We start from the raw sequence: 17432 nt of genomic DNA on the forward strand, positions 1-17432 counted from the left end.
TTATATCTGATTGTTTGATGTATCAGGAAGTTAGTAGTAATAACCTGTAGTCCAGGGGTGTCAAACTCGCTGATGGTGATGGGCCAAATTCACATAGACTCCACTTCACAGGGATCATGCAATGCCCTCCGCTGAAAAATTCAGGCCGTTTTCCCCTTTTCGGCGACGGAATTTCGTGGTGGGCCCAGGAATTTCTAGGAGCAATACCCACCGCCGGAAAAAGTCAGGGTGTCTTCCGCTTTTCGACGGCTGTGTTCTGCGGAGGAAGGTATTGCTGCTTTAAGACTCTCTTAAAGTGACAATGCTATACGCAGACAAACTTCGGCTGGTCGAATGCGGACCAGATCAAAAAGGTTCGCGGGCCAGATGCGGCCCGTGGGCCATATGTTTGACACCTCTGCTGTAGTCAGTCATCCTCATATCCCTTCTGACCAAATTGACCATAAGGAGGTGAGAAATGACTCATGCCACACGGAGGGGTAGAAAGAGGCAGCATTTACTCTGGACCACCCTCCTCCTTGCCATCCTGAGCTATTGGCATAACTGACAGGAAAATGGGTAAAGTGGCTGAGCTGGTCATGCTGCAGACACCTCAGGAAGGGAGTTATGCCTTGTGACTGTTTGGCTTCCAGTATGTATTTGAAATATTATTTGGCTGAAGCTAAATCCCAGGCTTTTGCCCAAATAGTTATTCAGAGCAAGATTTAATACAGCCCCAGTGTTGTGTGTGTTTCAAAGTGACTTTGCTGTTTAAAATACTGCATGTCTTTTCAGAGAGAGAAAATTATTCTCGATTTTTGCAAAGTTTCTTGCTGATTTTAAGTTGGTTGTACTTAGGGCCCCCAAGCATTGACCTCAGCAGGGCAGAATTTGGCCCAATCAGGTCCTGACCCAGCAGATGGGCCCAGGTGAGTTCAGTGCAACTTCACATGGACACATGTATATTGGAACAAAATTTCAACAAAAATGCAGTAGATATCTCCCACAACCAACCATGAATTGTGAGAGGAATGCTGCTCAAGAGAATGTAACTTTTTACCCAGAGAGCAGTTTGTGGAAGCTGTCTATTTCTTCATACTGTCAATCAAGTTCTATAGTTTCAAGCATTTTGTCTGGCATACAGAAATGTTTCAGCAGTGGCAACCTACCCTGTTTGCACAGTTGCTATTGTGTGCTGATATCTGAAAATTGGGCATCCCCCTAGTAAAATGCAGGGCAGTTGGAAGTTGCTTTGCAGGTTCCATTCCATGTTCCTCCTCACTTGAAGCTGTGGCTGATTCTAGTCTTTTATCTCCACTGAAAAGTAGATTAGTCTTAGAAGTTTGAAGATGGTCTGTTTGTAATGTGGACTAAAATATGTAAATGTGTGAAACCCTCTGCTAAGGAGTTGGTTCCCCACCTCCTTGTCTTGGAGCCTTCCTTGGGATGTGTGGGTTCCTTAGAGCCTATCCCATTGTGCTGTGCCTTTCTCTCTCTCTTTTCCTCCAGCCCTTTGCTGTTCTTTGCCCCTTATCCTTTTTTGTTTTGTTTTGTTTTTTTGCTATTATTCTCTTTGATAATTTTTAGTTCCCTTCCCCTGGTGACTTCTTTCCCTCTCTGTCTCTTCCCTGGTGGCCCTCCATTCCCATTCCCTCACTCGCCAGAAAGCTGCATACTTGAGAGCAGGGAAGAGAATCTAGTCTCTTGGGGATAGCATCATGAGGAGCCACCTATCACCTCTACGCATAGGAGCATAAGCATACTTGCAGTAGGGGATCTGATGGCTGCAAGGCCGTGGAGCTTTCCCCTCCTGTGCCTGCACCACTTAGACTAGACTGGAACTCCCTGGACTGAGAGAGTCTGTTAAGGATGTAAAGTGATGACAGTCCAACAGCTGTTCACCAGAGATTGGGACTCCAAAGTATAACAGGTAAATGATATTTCAAAGAAGGAACCACTTTTGAGCAGCGAGTCTGAGTCAGTGGGAATTCAGATGCTGATTACACAGCATAGTTGAATCACATAATTGCATGCTTAACCAGATTTTAACACCTTTTTTGGATTAATTTAACAAATGGCAGTAGCCTGTGTTCTATGCTACTGGTGGACAAAATGTCAGCTGATAAAAGAGCAGAAAAAACATCTGAAAGTGGTGGTGTTTTCTGTTTCTCTCCAATTAAACTAAATACCAGATTTGTTCCTGATTCAAAGAACAAACATTTGGTGTAGGGCTGCGCTGTTCTTTGCCATTTTCAGCTTGTGAGCTTTCCAGCTGCATTTGGATCACATGCAAATTGAATTTCCAAATGGGGGCTCTAGTGGTGTCAGGCCAGGTCTACACTACAGACCTGTAACGGAATAACTACGTCACTCAGGGGTGTGAATAATCCACACCCTTGAATGACATCGTTATACCGACCTTAACCCCCATGTGTAGACAGTGCTTCTCCCATCAATATGGCTACTGCTTCTTGGGGAGGTGGATTAACTATGCCAAAAGGAGAAGCTCTCCTGTCGGTGTAGGAGCATCTTCACTAAGGGCTGGTCTACACTACAGAGTTTAGTTGATAAAAGTCAGCTTTTGTCGACAAACCAGGGGAGGCGTATAGACTGAAATGCTCCTCCCACCAATAGAAGTCCCCTGCTATGCCAACATAATAAAACCACCTCAGCGAGAGGTGTAGGGCTTAAGTTAGTGTAGTTAGGGCAATGCAGTGTCAGTCAGTCAGACACTGCATCGGCTGTTGTCTATGGGCTGTCATTCTTGTCAATTTCACGGCTCCCCTGGAATGGGAGTAACCTGTGCTCTATGCTATGAAAATGGTGCTGAGAAACTGGGCTCTCAGCTCCCCACACTGCTCCACTTAGGTCGATGGAAGCATTCCTGGTGAGGACACCGACCCACGGAGGGCAGTGTGGAGATGAGCCACAGCAGTAATTAATGCAGTGGCTGTAAATGGACCTAACATAGGTCAACTTATCTTTGTAGTGTAGACAAGGTCTTAAGCACTACAGAAGCGCAGCTGTACCGCTGTAGTGCAGTATGTGAAGATAAGCCCTTAGCCCTGGTCTGCAGTACAAAATGACTTCTGTATAACTATGTTGCTCAGTGGTGTGAATAATCCACACCCCGAACGATGTAGTTCTACTGATATATGTCTGTAGTATAGACCCGGCCTCACACCTGAGTGCCAGTGTAGACAGCTCTGTGTTGGTGGGAGAGCTCTCTCTCATCGGCTTCAGAGCGTCTTCACCAGAAGCGCTAGAGTGGCACAGCTGTATCACTGCAACTGTGCTGCTGTAAATTTGTAGTATAGGCCTGCCCTGAGAGAGTACTGAGAGTACTGTTCAAATGGGGAAACAAATGCTGGAGGTCATATTTTTGAGTTGGTCATTGTTGCAAGTGAAGGGAAAGTTGCTGAGATTGTCAGTATAATTACACCTGAGTTTATTACCCATGTCCAACCTTAAATTACTTTGAAATGACTTGTATCACATTATAAAAATAATTTCTCATGGAAAGATTTGAGGAGTTGTCATCATTGAACAAAGTCCAGTGGACTTTACTGCTGTTGTAGTAGGATGGAGGGAGCCTTTAATTATTTTTATTATGGGTGATGGGTGTGTTCTATCCTATATCAGAAGCTGCTCTGGATTTATACTTGGAGCATGAATGCACAGCTCCTAGTGCAGAAATGCTGGGCTGAGCTATCCTTGAGCTTCCAATTGATGCTTAGTGTAGCAAAGAGCAGCACTGCTTACTCCCACAATGTCGTTATGGAAGAGTATACTTTGTCCCCATGCCATTGAAGACTGAAGAGTATTTGGTGGATAACACAAATCATCCATCTGGTCACACACAAAGTCCTGGGAATTAGCTTACCCAGGAATTCATTCCCTGGGATCAGCTTCCATTCTGTTCCCCCTTGCTAATCACATGTCCACTCACATTTTTTCAGTATAGTGAGGCTCTGTTCCCAGTGAGCTTCTGGATGTGTGGCTGGGGAACCATCCTAAGAACCTGGCCTGGTGCTCAGGGCTCACTTTCATGGTGCTTACTTGGTGCCATGTTACCTGTATTGCCATGGCCTCCTGCTGCAAGAACTAAACAAGACTTGGGTCACTTGCTCAGATAGATGATCAAGATGAGGAGAAAGTGGCAAACCCAGTGAAATGGCCAAATCTACGTGGGAAAGCTACATGCAAGACTGTTCCTTCCTGTGTCCCACTTCCAGTTGGAATGCTTCTGAGCATTGACTCTTCCCATATCAGGTTTGTGGCTAGCAGGGGTGGTGGATGTGCAGCAGGCGCAGCCAATGTCACAAGGCAGCAAGATGGGTCAGCCACCCAGTTTTCTCTGACTTCTGGGGCAGGTTGATTTACTAGACATGGCCGGGGTCTATGGAGTGGAGGTCTCTAGAAAAAGGTGAGGTTTTTTTAATTATTGCTGACTTAGGTTTGTGGTATTATGGAGGCAGTTATATATCTGTTGGAGCTATATTCTTGTACAAAATATTCTTCTTTTTTAAGTGGCCTGGATATATGCTGCTTAAAACATATTTGTATAAATCTAAAGAAATGTAGTGGGTGGATGGGTGAGCTGGCCAGTCTGATTTCCCCTTATGGGTCATCTATTGGCTGTCCACATGGGCTTCTGCCACTGGCTCTGGTAGCTCCATGGTTTTCTCAGTCCTCTCATGCAGGTGCTTCAAGGCCCTTTGTTTTCAGTCACCACTTTGCAGTCCCCATGCTTCCCTAGGGCTCTGACTGGGGGTAGAAATGGAGTGGTAGGCTTTCCACCTCAAACACAGAAGCAGTTTGCCTCCATAAACGTAGTTGTCTTAGATTTCAATAGGTCTTTCCATGCTCAGGTGTGCTCGACTTTTCGTTTGTATCCACTTTACTTTGCTGGTTTGGATAAAATGGAACCCAGATGCAGACAAGCCCTGATCGACATGGCCTTTTCAATTCTCCTCTTCTTTAATCAGATATTGGAAGCTACTATGTCCACCTTTTATCTGGGATTGTCCATTGCATAGCTAGGCACCATCTTATGCCATAGCAATAAACACATAGGGCTCTTACCCCACACACTTGCCAGATGGAAAAAATAAAGAGTAAGGGTTGATCCAGGGCTGCGGGAGGAAGCAGTTCTGTTCATGCAGTGTCTGCTCCAAAGGACCCTCAGGAGGTAATAACAGTGTTTCCTTTTAACACTGAAGTGTGCGTGAGAGTGTGTGTGTGGCTGACTGATGGGTCTTACCCACATGCTCAGAGTCTAACTCAATGTTTCTCAATTGGTGTTCCGCGGAACACTGGGGTTCCGCAGGAACACTGTTAGGGTTCCGCGAGCAGCTGTTCTCCGCGCTGCCGAAAAAGGGACGATGTCCCGGATTTTTTGGCGGAGGGTATCGAGTGTAAGTGTAATTTAATTTATATTTATAATTTGCTTATTTTGACATTTTTTTTGGCCCCATATGTAAAAATACTGTTAAGAGTTTGGGGGGTTCCGCAATTATTTATCAAGTTCAAAAGGGTTCCGTGGCCAAATTTAATTGAGAAACACTGGTCTAACTGATCAACATATTTAGGACTGGAAAGGAATTTCTCCCCAGGTCGAATAGGCAGAGACCCTGGGGGTTTTCACCCGTCCTATGCAACATGGGGCACAAGTCACCTTGAAGGTTTAAACTAGTGTAAATGGTAGATTCTCTGTAACTTGAAGTCTTTAAATCATGATTTGAGGCCTTCACTAACTCAGCCAGATGTTATGTGTAAGGCTACAATTCTGTCACAGAGGTCAAGGATTCTGTGAGTTTGAGATGGCCGTGAGTTCTTGAAAATTCCAATTAAATCATTAGATTTGAGAAAAAATGAGAAATTGTTTATTTCCTTTAAAATATGCAGCATAAGTGTCAAAAATACTGTTTTGTGCACCGGTGTTGCCAGCGTTAGGGAGTAGCAAGCAGGGCAATTGCCCGGGTACCACAAAGTTAAGTTGTGGGCGGCAGGGCATGGGGTTCAGCTTTGTGTACATTTCCATGATTTATTGTTTGTTTATTGCCTGCCTCCTGTCCATGACTTTTAATGAAAATACCTGTACCAAAATCCTCATGTGTCTCTTACAGGAGTGGGTGGGCAAGGGTCTGTGGCCTGCCATGTGCAGGATGTCAGACTATGATCATGATGGTCCCTTCTGACCTTAAAGTCGAGTCACATCTGCTACTGAGGCTCCTTGAGAGGTAAATTGTTCAGACAGAATCTGGGCATGTGACTGTTCAGGGAATGGCTCTGGAAAATTGGCTTCGTCATCATGTTTAATGGCTCTTAAATAATCTTTTATGACAAGCTGTCATGCAGCTTTTGTTCAAGGCCATTGGAACGTTGTATTTTGTATTCTTCCCTTCTCTTTCCCCTTAATAGTTTAATGAGGCCTGAAAACTAACCTGGTGTAAAGTTGATTTTTATTATGATTGCGGGTTTTAAGCTCTGGGTTTCTATAACGTGCCTGATTCTTTTAAAGCTATTATTTGCAGCATTTAGAATAAATTAACAAGCAAACCAAACTGAATATTTGCTTATGTGACACGTGAGCTGTTTTGGTCTCATGAATGTGACTCTGTTTAGACAGACATAAAAAAAATGCCTTGGTAGACCAAAAAGGAAAGTGTTTATTCAAGCTAATTTGTCTATATCTACTATTTTTAATTTATTTCCTTTATGATCCTCACCTTTGCTGAGGATTTGGGCTGGCTGATCAGGGTCATGGGATTGTGAGGTCACTTGGGGAGTAGGAAGCTCACAAACAAGAATCTAGTGCTCTGCAGGTCCTGCACTTTGCAGTGCAGAGATAAAGACAGGTATTCCCCTTGTAACCTGGAGTCAGAATGATAATGCCATCAAGGCACTGTCTGCTTTTTTTCTGCCATATGTGAAAGAGATGTTTGCAGTAAAGCTGTGCAAATAATGGGGTACCATTTATACATTTGCTGATTGTCAGAATGAAAGTAACGTCTTTGACAAATACTGCTTGACTATCTATAAAGCTGGATGAATAATGGAGAAAATTAATTTGGTCAACTCTAGTTTAAGCTCCTGCCTTTCATTTTGTTCTGGGAAGGTGTTTTCGTCCCCAAAGGTTGCAGTGCTTTACCTGCCCTCTTGCTTGCCCTCCCTAAGGCTGGAACTGTGTTGTGTAGCAGTGTCAGATACGTTGGTTTCTCAGAGAAGGGAGTTAATGGAATGGGTTGTTTAGCTCCTGTGTAGCATGACTAAAGTGTTTGCTTTTCTCTCTCCTGGGGAAACTCCTGTATCCTTCATTACACTAGGGAATGACTTTCTGATTTGTGTCAATATATGATGCCCCCAGAGTCTCCCTCCACCGATGGAGCATAGGATTGTACTGAAATCTGTATTAGACGGCAAGGATCAATGTGCCCATGAAAGAAGTGTTCAGTGCATGCCTTTCACTAAAGGTGACCTACAGACCAGGTCAGGGCCCTCCAGTCTAGAATACTGAAGAGCTTGTGACCTTTCTTTATCTTCATTATTCCAGCTCTATCCAGTCTGAGTATTTATTTTTGCAGGTGAATGTCAACAGAGCTATAATTTTCATCCACATTTTCTCCCCTCCTTATAGCGTGGGAACCTTCTAATACCAAATGTTGTTTCCTGTTTCACACGAAGCTGTGCTGAGGCCATGTGATATTATTTGCTTAACTCGTATTTAACGCCTAGATTTTTTTTTTCCTGCTGTGCCATTGTTAATAACTCAGTGCTTTCCATTCTGAAGCTTTGGGGTAGTGACCAAATATTCTGTAACTTGCTTTATTTGATATATTCCAAAATCTGTTATAACACTGTGTGTTCTGTTACTGCAGGGACAAAAATAGTCTGATGAATTCTGATGAGTATTCTGTGATGGATAACAAGGACTTGGAAGCAGAGATCCATCCTCTGAAGAATGAGGATGGGAAAGCTCCAGATAACCAGGAGAACTGTGCAGAGAAAGGAGGTGTCTGCAGGAAGCCCACCCGCCTGTCTCAGCTCTCCCGATGGCGCACTGCTGCCTTCTTCCTCTCGTTATTTCTGTGCCTGATTGTGGTGTTTGCCTTTTCGTTCATCATCCCATGTCCAGTGAGACCTCTTTCACAAAGGACTTGGAACAGAAAATACAATAGTGCAGGTAAGTCTGATGCACTAAACTGTATTTCTAAGCTCTCATTTTCCTGTGCTGCTCATAAATCAGGATTGTAGAACTCTGGCCAAAGTGTCTGGCTTGCAGGGATGTTGCCCATGAGAGAGTGAGCTGCAAATACACCATTGCATATCAAGATCTGGGATATCTTAATTGGAGTGGCCTTCTGGTAGATGTTTGAAATCTTTGATACGTAGGCAAATTAGGTGCCACCCTCAAGCACTAGAAATATAGCAGTTTGGTCCTCAGTTGGGCAAAGCTTGAGGGGTTGTTTTGCAGAATTGACCTTTATTGTGGTTGAACTTTAACTTAAAGAACATTTTAAGTGTCTTTGACCTGAGATTTAAGAACAGTTACGGGGTCCTTCTTCCATCAGAAATGAGTACCTCTATTTTAGTCTTTGGATTAGTGAAGGGAGAGAATTGTGTGTGTTCCTGTAAATTACACACACCCTTAATTCTGAAGAAAAATGTCCTTTTACTGAACTCTTCTGTGAAAAGCTAGATGCAGCTCCATGGCAGCCACATCGTGCCACACCTTTTGACATTAGGTCCTTCTCTGCCCTCACAGCTTGCTATACCACTTTAGTCTTCCCCCTTCTGTTTAAGGGGAGGAGCAGCGCTTCGGTCTTCTGTGTTCCTAGCATAACAAACCGTGGCCCATATTCACGGACCTCTCACACATGAGCTGGGATCAAACCCAGCGCTTCCAGTGCCATAAATACAGGCTTCTACCCTTTGAGCTAAAAGAGAGCTCCCGTGGCTTAGAGTATGTCTACATTGCCAGCCGCACCGCCGGCAGTGCAGGATTGATTTTTGCGGGTTCGATTGAGTGGCAGTGAAGACTCGCTCAATGGAACCTGAAAGTCAACACTGATAATCCAACCTGGCGAGAATAGTAGCGCTGCATTGACGGGAGGGCATTTCCCGTCAGCACAGTGCAATGGGGACGCCGCAGTAGGTAGATGTTAGGAAATCAACAAGAGATATGCAAGCAACTTACAGTATCTGTAAGTAGCTTGCGTATCTCCCGTCAACTACCGCCGGAATCTGCGCTAAGTGTATACCAGGCCTGAGAGCTCGTACCATGCTGTTATATCTGCAAGGGCCAGCTATTAGAGAGAGACAATTACATGTCCTAAATCAGTGCATTACATTAGAACAGTTTCAGAGATTATCAAATTCTCTTAGCTGTTTGCCTCCCCTAAATACACAGGTTTCTTTCTATTTACTGTGGGATACACTTCTTGTTGTTTGGTTTTATTTGTATTTTTGTGATAGTGGCTAGGGATCCCAGTCATAGACCAGAGCTCCCCCTGTGCTAGGCGCTATACAAACACTAGTTTACAGTGTTTCTTAACCTGGGGGTTTAGAGGGGTCGCAAGTGCAGAGCTGGTATTGGGGGTGGCAAGAAAGGCAATTGCCTGGAGCCACAGGGGCGCCATGAAACTAAGTTACATGCCTCAGCCCCGTGGGGGTGGGACTCAGGCTTCAGGGGTACAGTAGTTTGGAAAGGTTAAGAACCACTGCACTAGTATAAATGAAGTGATTAATCCATCTTGGCATTACTTTCCCAAAGAAAAAAGGAGGGGGCAGCAATCAGGCTTTTAAGGAAACACATTTTCCTTCAGTTACCTGCCTTGTCACTGTACTCTCCAATCCCACTGAGCCAAGCACTGCTCTCTAGCATCCGGTTTGTGATCTCTTTGCAGTGACCTACAAGTTTCTGGCGGTAGAAGATGTGAACGAAGACAAAGTGCAAGATGTTATCTTCGTTTTCAAAGATACCAATGGTAGCCATAGTTTTAACAGATCCTGCGCAGATGAAGGTAACTGTGATTCTAAACAGGAACAGAAAAAGGCATCGTGGTGAGGGGTGTGCTTTCTCTTTTTAGTGCTGGTCTGCAATGGTGCTATGACAGACCCCTTGTGTAGATGGAGTGCCTCATCAGAGATGAGGAATAAATCTCCCAAGGAGCTAGCATTCGATGCCTCTGCAGCATGTGTCTAACCCTGCTGCTGTCTTCTCTCAGTCCCGAAGCAGAAGCACTATTCAACAAGCCAGAAGAAAAAGGGAGCCTATTGGGAGAGACGTGAATATAAAGGGAAAATAGTAATGCTGGCCATCTGGGGATGGGAGCGGGGGACAAGTTACCCCACTGAACTGGCTGTGTGCACAGACAGCTAGCGGGCAGGACAGTATTCTTCCCTCTGCAATGTGTTCTTTCCTCAGGTCTTTCTGCTCCATGTGCCTTTATGGTTGCTGTCTCAGGCACCAATGGCAGCACACTCTGGGAGAGGCCTGTCACCGAAGATGTCCTCTGGATGGAGTGTGCCACTGAGCAGCTCAGTGGGGCTCAGTCACCAGGCTGCCTGGTCATTGGGAATCCAGAGTCACTAACCACAGTCAACCCTCAGACAGGTAGGCTAAGGGGCAGAACTTTACTGAAGCACAGAGGATTCACGCTTCTGCTATTGCTTTTCATCCCTCCTAATGCCTGGGGGTAGGGGAATACTGATGGTATGCTGGTTTGTGAATTTGTCTGTCCTAATTAGACTAATGCAAGGTATTTTATCAGCATAAAAATGTAGCAAATGCATCCATGTTGCAGACGGTACTAAGGCTATGAGAAGCCAATATGCTCCCCACTAGTTCAGTCCCAAAGCTGCTGTTCCATCCTGCTGTATTTGTTGGGTACTGTCTGTGCTGCAAACACTAACATCCCTCTTCAGTGCTCCGATATGCTGTGGGGATTAGGAAGAAACTTTCGGCCTAGCTGTGAATGGCTTGCTTGGGTGTTGTGGATATCTGGGTTAACAAATATGAAGAGCAGAAATGTTTCAGTTACTTATATGCCAATGCTAGGAGTCCGGGTAGCAAGTGAAAACAATTGGCAACTTTCATTGAGGAGAAATTTGATATCTCTGGCATTCCTGAAACCTGATGGGATGATTCACATGATTGGAATGTTAAAATCACTGCTTGTAACCTGTTCAGGAAGGGCTACGTTGTTATAGAGTGCCCTCCCCACTCCTCTTATTAGACACCATTACCTGTTTTACAGTTATTGGTAACTCAGAAGTGCAGGGTCTTGAATGCACATGGATCAATGTGCTAACTAACAAAACCCAGAAGGATGAATCTGTTGCAAACCTCCAAATCAAACCAGTGAAGAGGATGAGTTACTCCTTAAACCCCCAGTCTATAATGTGTGGAGAGAAAAATTTTGGTGTTTTGGGGGACTTTAGTTTGGGAGATGCACACTGGGGATCCTCTGTAGCTAGCAGGAAAACATCATTAGAGTGTCTCAAACTTATAGAAAATAATTTTCTAACGCAAAGGGTGTTGCATCCAATGCTGGGTAACTCTAGTTTGGATGGTGTTACCTGACGAACTGGAATCTGATATTAATGCGTTCAGGAGTTGACACAATACTTGTTCAATAATGACAGACAGGCTTTAATTACTGCGTTTATAAAATGTGCCCCCAAACCCAAACCAAAAGTCCAGTATATATTAACTGCAAAAGCAATTTTCCTCACCAATGCAGGCAAGAGATGGTGGTTTCAATTCATGACAGCTTCCCCAAGAGCTTGGATCCGTAGTCTCAGAAGAAAGCTGGGCAAGATGACAATTCTGTGTCTGGAATGATTTCTCAGTCTTGAAACATGCTTGCTAGTGGGATTGCTTCTTTCTTTATACTCTTAAATTCAGTGTTTTCAAAGCATCTTTGGTAATTAGATGAGAGAACAACAAAGGAAGTCCAAACAAAAACAGTGGAAAGACTTGCATGTTTTTACTCAGTTCAGAAGGTGTTAGATTAGAAAAATACCATAGCTGGCACCCATCAGCAGATAGGATCATAAGGTATCCTTGAAAGATACGGAGCCAGTGAAGTATAGCTGAGTTCATTACAGAAGATAATTTCATTAGGGAGACTGGTCAGTCAAGAGGGGCCATTAATCATAGGAAAGCAGTTACCCTGATGGAATTCCAGACATGTTTACAGGAGAAAGACAGCACATGTGTGATACAATAAGAAGCAATCACTTCTTTTCAAAAAGGAATTCCTGCCACTGCTATGCTTTTGCAATATACATCTTATTAGTAATATTTGGGAGCTTAATTTTATAAGTAGGCCCAGCCTAGCTTGAATTTCACTGTCTACAAGAGCAAATCCCGCAAAAATACTTGAGATCCAGTCCCAGCCCATGCATACACTTCTTTAGTTTATTGTTTAGAATTAGGGAAGATCTGGCTTAATGCCAGCTGTATTTTAGGCCCTTTTCATTCAGGCTCCCTAGCTGAAAGCCGGGTTTGAGCATCACATATGAATAAAAACTGTGAACATTTGGATTTGTAATTGAAATGCGAAGAAGACCCGTAACTATGAAGTGCCAAATCTGACACGCCAATGTGCCAGGGCTAGGTGGTGATGCAGGATGGGCCATCAATCCGTGGGTATCTTGAACAGTAATTGGTAATGACAAATTGCTTCTTAGTTCTACAGAGCCACTAAACAATATTCTGAGCAAATGTTTCTTGTAACAGGAATAACTGTTTTTCAGGAGAGATTCAATGGAGACAGTTTAATGATCCTGGAGCTAATTATACTGTGATGACTCCCTTGTTAAAGATGCCAGATGTGGATGGGGACGGTGTTCAGGACCTGCTGCTCTTGACCACTGCAGGAGATGAGGTACATCACTGAGCCATGATAGACCCTTTGCACATATGCTAGGAGTGACAGGAGTGCCGCTCACAGTCTCTGTTCTGTTCTAAAATGGGAAGTGTGTGGGGCGGGGTCATTGTCTGTGAGACCAGCATGTTTCAATAGGGCAGCTCCCATTCCCCTTCCCCGCCCAGAAGGGGCATGGTCATGCTGCTTTTTGCCCAGTAAAGTTTTACAACTGCCTCCAATCATAGAAATACGTAATTGGTTTAAAAATATAAAAATCCCAATGAAAATAGTATTTTGGTGTAAACATCCCCTGCTGAATTTGCAGCCTGGCCACGGTCCCTTGCCCTAGCGTGAGAGCCACAGTAAATGAGAGCGAAATTGCCTGGACTACTCCTTTTTGCCCAGGCTGAGAGAAATGCAAACAGCACCCGGAATCAGGTTTGGAAATGTTCTGCTTGGGTCCTATTGTATTGTTACTAAGGCAGGTTGAGGAAGTTTGCTTTTCAGAATTGTGATTGTTAAGCTGAGTGTGTTTCTCCAATGTCCTCTTCATACCTGTGATTTGACTAAGGCCTGCACTTTACACAGTGTTTGTATTGGTATAATTATGTCAGTTAGGGGTATGGTTTTATCAATGCAGTTATACTAGAACAACCCTGAGTGTGGACACAGTTATACTTGTACCAAGGTGACCAATCCCAGAGCGCTTAATCCCTTCCCGTACAGGAATAGCTATATCGATATAAAGCACCACTGTAACTGTGCACCAATATAACATACACCAGTGTAACTGTATGTTATACCAATGTAGTGGAGATGGTACCACTTTCACTATACTTGTCCAGTTATAGTGGGACAGCATTGGAGGATTGGAGCCCTGCGTTCTCAGAGACCCAGAATACTGGAGCAGCTCAGTAAAGATGACCGACCGGTTGCTGAGGTCATCAGAAATTCCACCTTCTCTTCTTACTCCTGCATCACCTCTGGTTTTATTGCCTCTCATGCATTTCCCTCACTACTTGTCCTCCTTATCTCACAACTTGTATATCGAGAAGCCAAATAATGTTTGAACACAGTCCATGTTCTGCAAAGCCTTGGCATGGATTTGAGGTTTTCTTTATCCTGTTTCACTTCTTTAGCCAGTGCAGTGTGAACCCTCTTCACTCCTCTCACCCGTCTCATGTGAGATGGGCCTTAGTTCCCTGTGTGGGCAGCTACTGTGAAGTTTTACAGCTTGGAAGAAGCCAGTCTCTCTGCAAGAGTGGAGCATTACTTAAGTGGTCTGACTTTGTTGCTCAATAGAGCTGAGATTGAAAGTGATATTATTGTGACTAGCGGAAAGTTCTATATACTGGCTTTCCTGAGAGTGGCAGCAGAGTCCGACAACAGGTCCAGGAGTTTATAGGCTCCAGAGTGAGTGAGTGAGTGGGTGGATGTTTAAATGGCCATTTTCCTGACAAGCCCTTGGAGTGCTAGAGCTGTGAATACAGTACTTGCTGAGATCTTCATATCAAATAGACAGAGTACAGTTTGTGCTGGCATAAGTTCTTCATTATGCTTTGTGTTTGTTTCTGTGAGTATCCGTGCCAGGCACCCATTAGAATGTATTCTCTTCTCACCTGTAGTAGTTGATTTGTGTATTAAACTGAACAGTGAGGAGCAAGTCACGGATGTTTCTGCCGTATTTCCAACCCAGTGTGTACATGGGACATTAGTCTCTTTGGGCACTGATATGGAACCAGTACTCGAGCTTTATAAATGATCATGTGATCATACCAAGGGGTGTGGTGGATTCTCCAGCACTGACAATTTTTAAATCAAAATTGGATTTTTTTCTAAAATAACTGCTCTAGGAATTATTGTAGGGCAGTTCTCTGCCCTGTGTCATGCAGGAGGTCAGACTAGAAGATCACAGTGGTTGTTTCTGGCCTTGGAATTGATGAAAATTCAACTCTCCACAAGGGGTAGAAACTAATGACATGTTGAACTATAGGTTCTGCCACCCCTTCCCTATCCTTCCTCACCTTGGAGATTGGGAGCAACTGAGAAGTTTATTGTTCTGTCTTGGGAACCTGGAATAGGTATATAGGGGAGGTGAGCAGTCTTGTGTTTACCTGTCATCCCCCCTGAAAATCAAATTCTTTAAGACCCCTTCCAGGCAATCAACATCCTCAGCTACTCCCCAAGTGCCAGGTACTTCAGACCTTCTTTTCCCTAGCTCACTTTGCTTCCCAGTGCATGTTTCAATCTCTCTGTCAAGATAAAGCCATTCTTCACCCACCCATTCACCCTTTGAGTGGGAAGCTCCTTTGGATCCTACTGCACCTCCTGGCTTTCCTCTTGCGAGGAGTGAGGGAAGGTCTTTGGGATCCCTGTCTGGAAGGTGTCATTACTGTGCTGTGGTTATTGGCTAGCCGTATGAATCTGAGTTTGGTTTTGGCTTCCGATGTTCTGTTCTGTTCTTGAAGCATTTTGAGAGTGCCTGGTGTCTGCTGCAGCTCGTTTCTAGAAAGTGTTTGATCTGGTCAGAAGATTTCCTGCTCTAATGATTGGAGTCCTGCCCTGGGCTTCAGTGGAATGGGCGCAGGTTTGGATTCTTCATTCTATTTGGCCCTGCCATTTTATAGTTCTAGCCTTAATGGGAGCTTGTTTTAGGGTGCCCACAGTCTGCTGATCCCAGGTGTCTGGTTTGCTGAGGTGCTGCTGTACTCGTCTCTGGTCCAGAAGATCATGGGTTCAAGTCTTACCCCAAGACTTGGGTTCATAGTCTCTCTGCTGACCTTATAGGGCATTGCTGGAGAGGAGGAGGAGTGTGGAATATTAAATTGAGTGCGTTGTGCTCTTCTTTCTGACTGAACGGACATTAGAGGTCAGCTGGGGTTGTTCAGAAACAGCAAAGGAGTAAAACTGGTGTCCTGGACAGCCAGACAGCCTCCCTCAATAAACCAGTAAGGAGAGAGGCAGCCAGTCACTGTGCTGCTGGGGGTAAGACAAGCATTATGTAAAGCTAAGTTTCCCTGTTACCTAATACAGCAGCAGAAACACACAACAGTTATGCTTCAGAGTCACTTCATTACTGTTAATAGATCTAATCGTGCCCTATGGTTAGCTACACACCACAAAGCGTTATTGAGCCTCCTGCCAGACACAAACATCTAGTGGCCGGATGGGTATGTTGTGAATTGCATTGTCTTAAGTCAGTGCTTGTCAAGCTTTTTAGACTGCATACCACTTTCCAAATAATGTAGTCTGCCCGTATCCCCAGCTGGGATAGGGTCATAATATACTTATGATTAGATTGCCGAGTCTTGCTAAATAAAATGCATTGTCCGCCATTACAGGATTTTTTCACGTGTACCGTCTGACGAGAGCTCGCATGCCCCAGTTTGAAAAGCACTGTCTTAAATCAACAGCAAAAAGTGACCCAGGGCATGTAAACTGTCTTTTGATGTGTGGAGAAGGCTCCTTAGAGATGGGAAAGCCATAGAGAGGGTTTTCTTCCTCTGGCTTTGCAAGCTGTGTCCCGGCAGCCACCTTTCCGTCTCACACTGCCAGAATCAGCGGTGTTAATAAGTATTTATTCTTACAGTTTTAATTCTCTCTTGGTAGACTAAAAGTTTCATCCATTCGGGGAAGAACGGCAAGCCGATTGGAACCAGCGGCAGACTGAGTCTGGGTGGAAGGGCTGGTTATCTAATGCATGTGACTAAGACTGGCTCCTACTATGTTCTCTTCTATACTGGTAAGGCCTATTGCTGGTTGAACACTAGAGATACTCCTAGTATTGAGACGTGACCATCACTTTGAAATTCATAAATACTCTTCCAGCTTGTATTCCATATTCTCACAAGAGTAGTTTCCAGGTTGTGAAATGACATGCAAGATAAAGCAACAGAAGGAGCCCTGCTCCTGAAAATAAGACCTCATCTTGGTAACTTGGAGAGCGCTCTTCACGTGTAGTAGTCATATTCTTTGGATAATGCACTAAAATATAAGTTCTAACCACAGCCATTTGTTTGCCAAGTGAGTATAGGTCGTGTTGCTAAATTAATCTGTGCTTCCCTAAGGATCTGATACACAATTTCTGAGGGGAGAGGAGAAAAGGCCTAATTTAGAACAATGGTCAAGGTAAGCCTCCTTCATTCTGACCTTTCTTTGTTTGCACAGTAAATTCTCTTTATGGCTACTCCTTGAAGGATCTCTACAGCATGGCAACTGGGATGGAAAGTAAACTTGCCAGCCTTAAGCAAGATCCTCAGTGGGAAAAGAAGATCGAGAGCACCACACATCACATACCTCTTCTCAGGTAGCAGCAGTACCTCCTCCTGACCTTGTGATTTAATTGTAGGGCTCTAGTACACTGACTGAAGCATGCTGCAGAGTGTTTTAGCTTTCTCCAAGATCCACTTAACAGTGTGGCTCTGGGCTTGTCCAGGACCAGACAATGAGGAGAATGCTGGGGGCACTACTAAGTAAGTGATAACAAAGTGGAGAGGATGTCATTCTGCTTATATGTTGGTTGGGGGAACACACCAAGGACAGAGAGGAAGTATAGAGTGTGGCACACGGAGTAGA

The 17432-nt window shown here is 44.3% G+C and overlaps 1 protein-coding gene across 2 annotated transcripts in view; it reads left to right on the plus strand.

Moving 5' to 3' along the window:
* FAM234A (family with sequence similarity 234 member A) overlaps nt 1-17432 on the plus strand; it is a 37949-nt gene that overhangs the window by 12171 nt on the left and 8346 nt on the right. The window contains exons 2-7 of one of the 2 annotated variants that reach the window (XM_067551166.1): nt 7860-8164; nt 9888-10004; nt 10409-10597; nt 12745-12875; nt 16467-16599; nt 17025-17163. In XM_067551166.1, coding sequence (XP_067407267.1) covers nt 7876-8164; nt 9888-10004; nt 10409-10597; nt 12745-12875; nt 16467-16599; nt 17025-17163 — 998 coding nt within the window. In that variant the 5' untranslated portion in view covers nt 7860-7875. The remainder of the gene's footprint in view (nt 1-7859; nt 8165-9887; nt 10005-10408; nt 10598-12744; nt 12876-16466; nt 16600-17024; nt 17164-17432) is intronic. The other variant, XM_067551167.1, reaches the window with a different exon arrangement.

This window comes from Emydura macquarii, unplaced genomic scaffold (assembly GCF_026122565.2).
Source record: "Emydura macquarii macquarii isolate MOO-44397 ecotype Brisbane River unplaced genomic scaffold, CSIRO-AGI_Emac_v2 contig_1348, whole genome shotgun sequence".
Classification (NCBI taxonomy): Eukaryota; Metazoa; Chordata; order Testudines; family Chelidae; genus Emydura; species Emydura macquarii.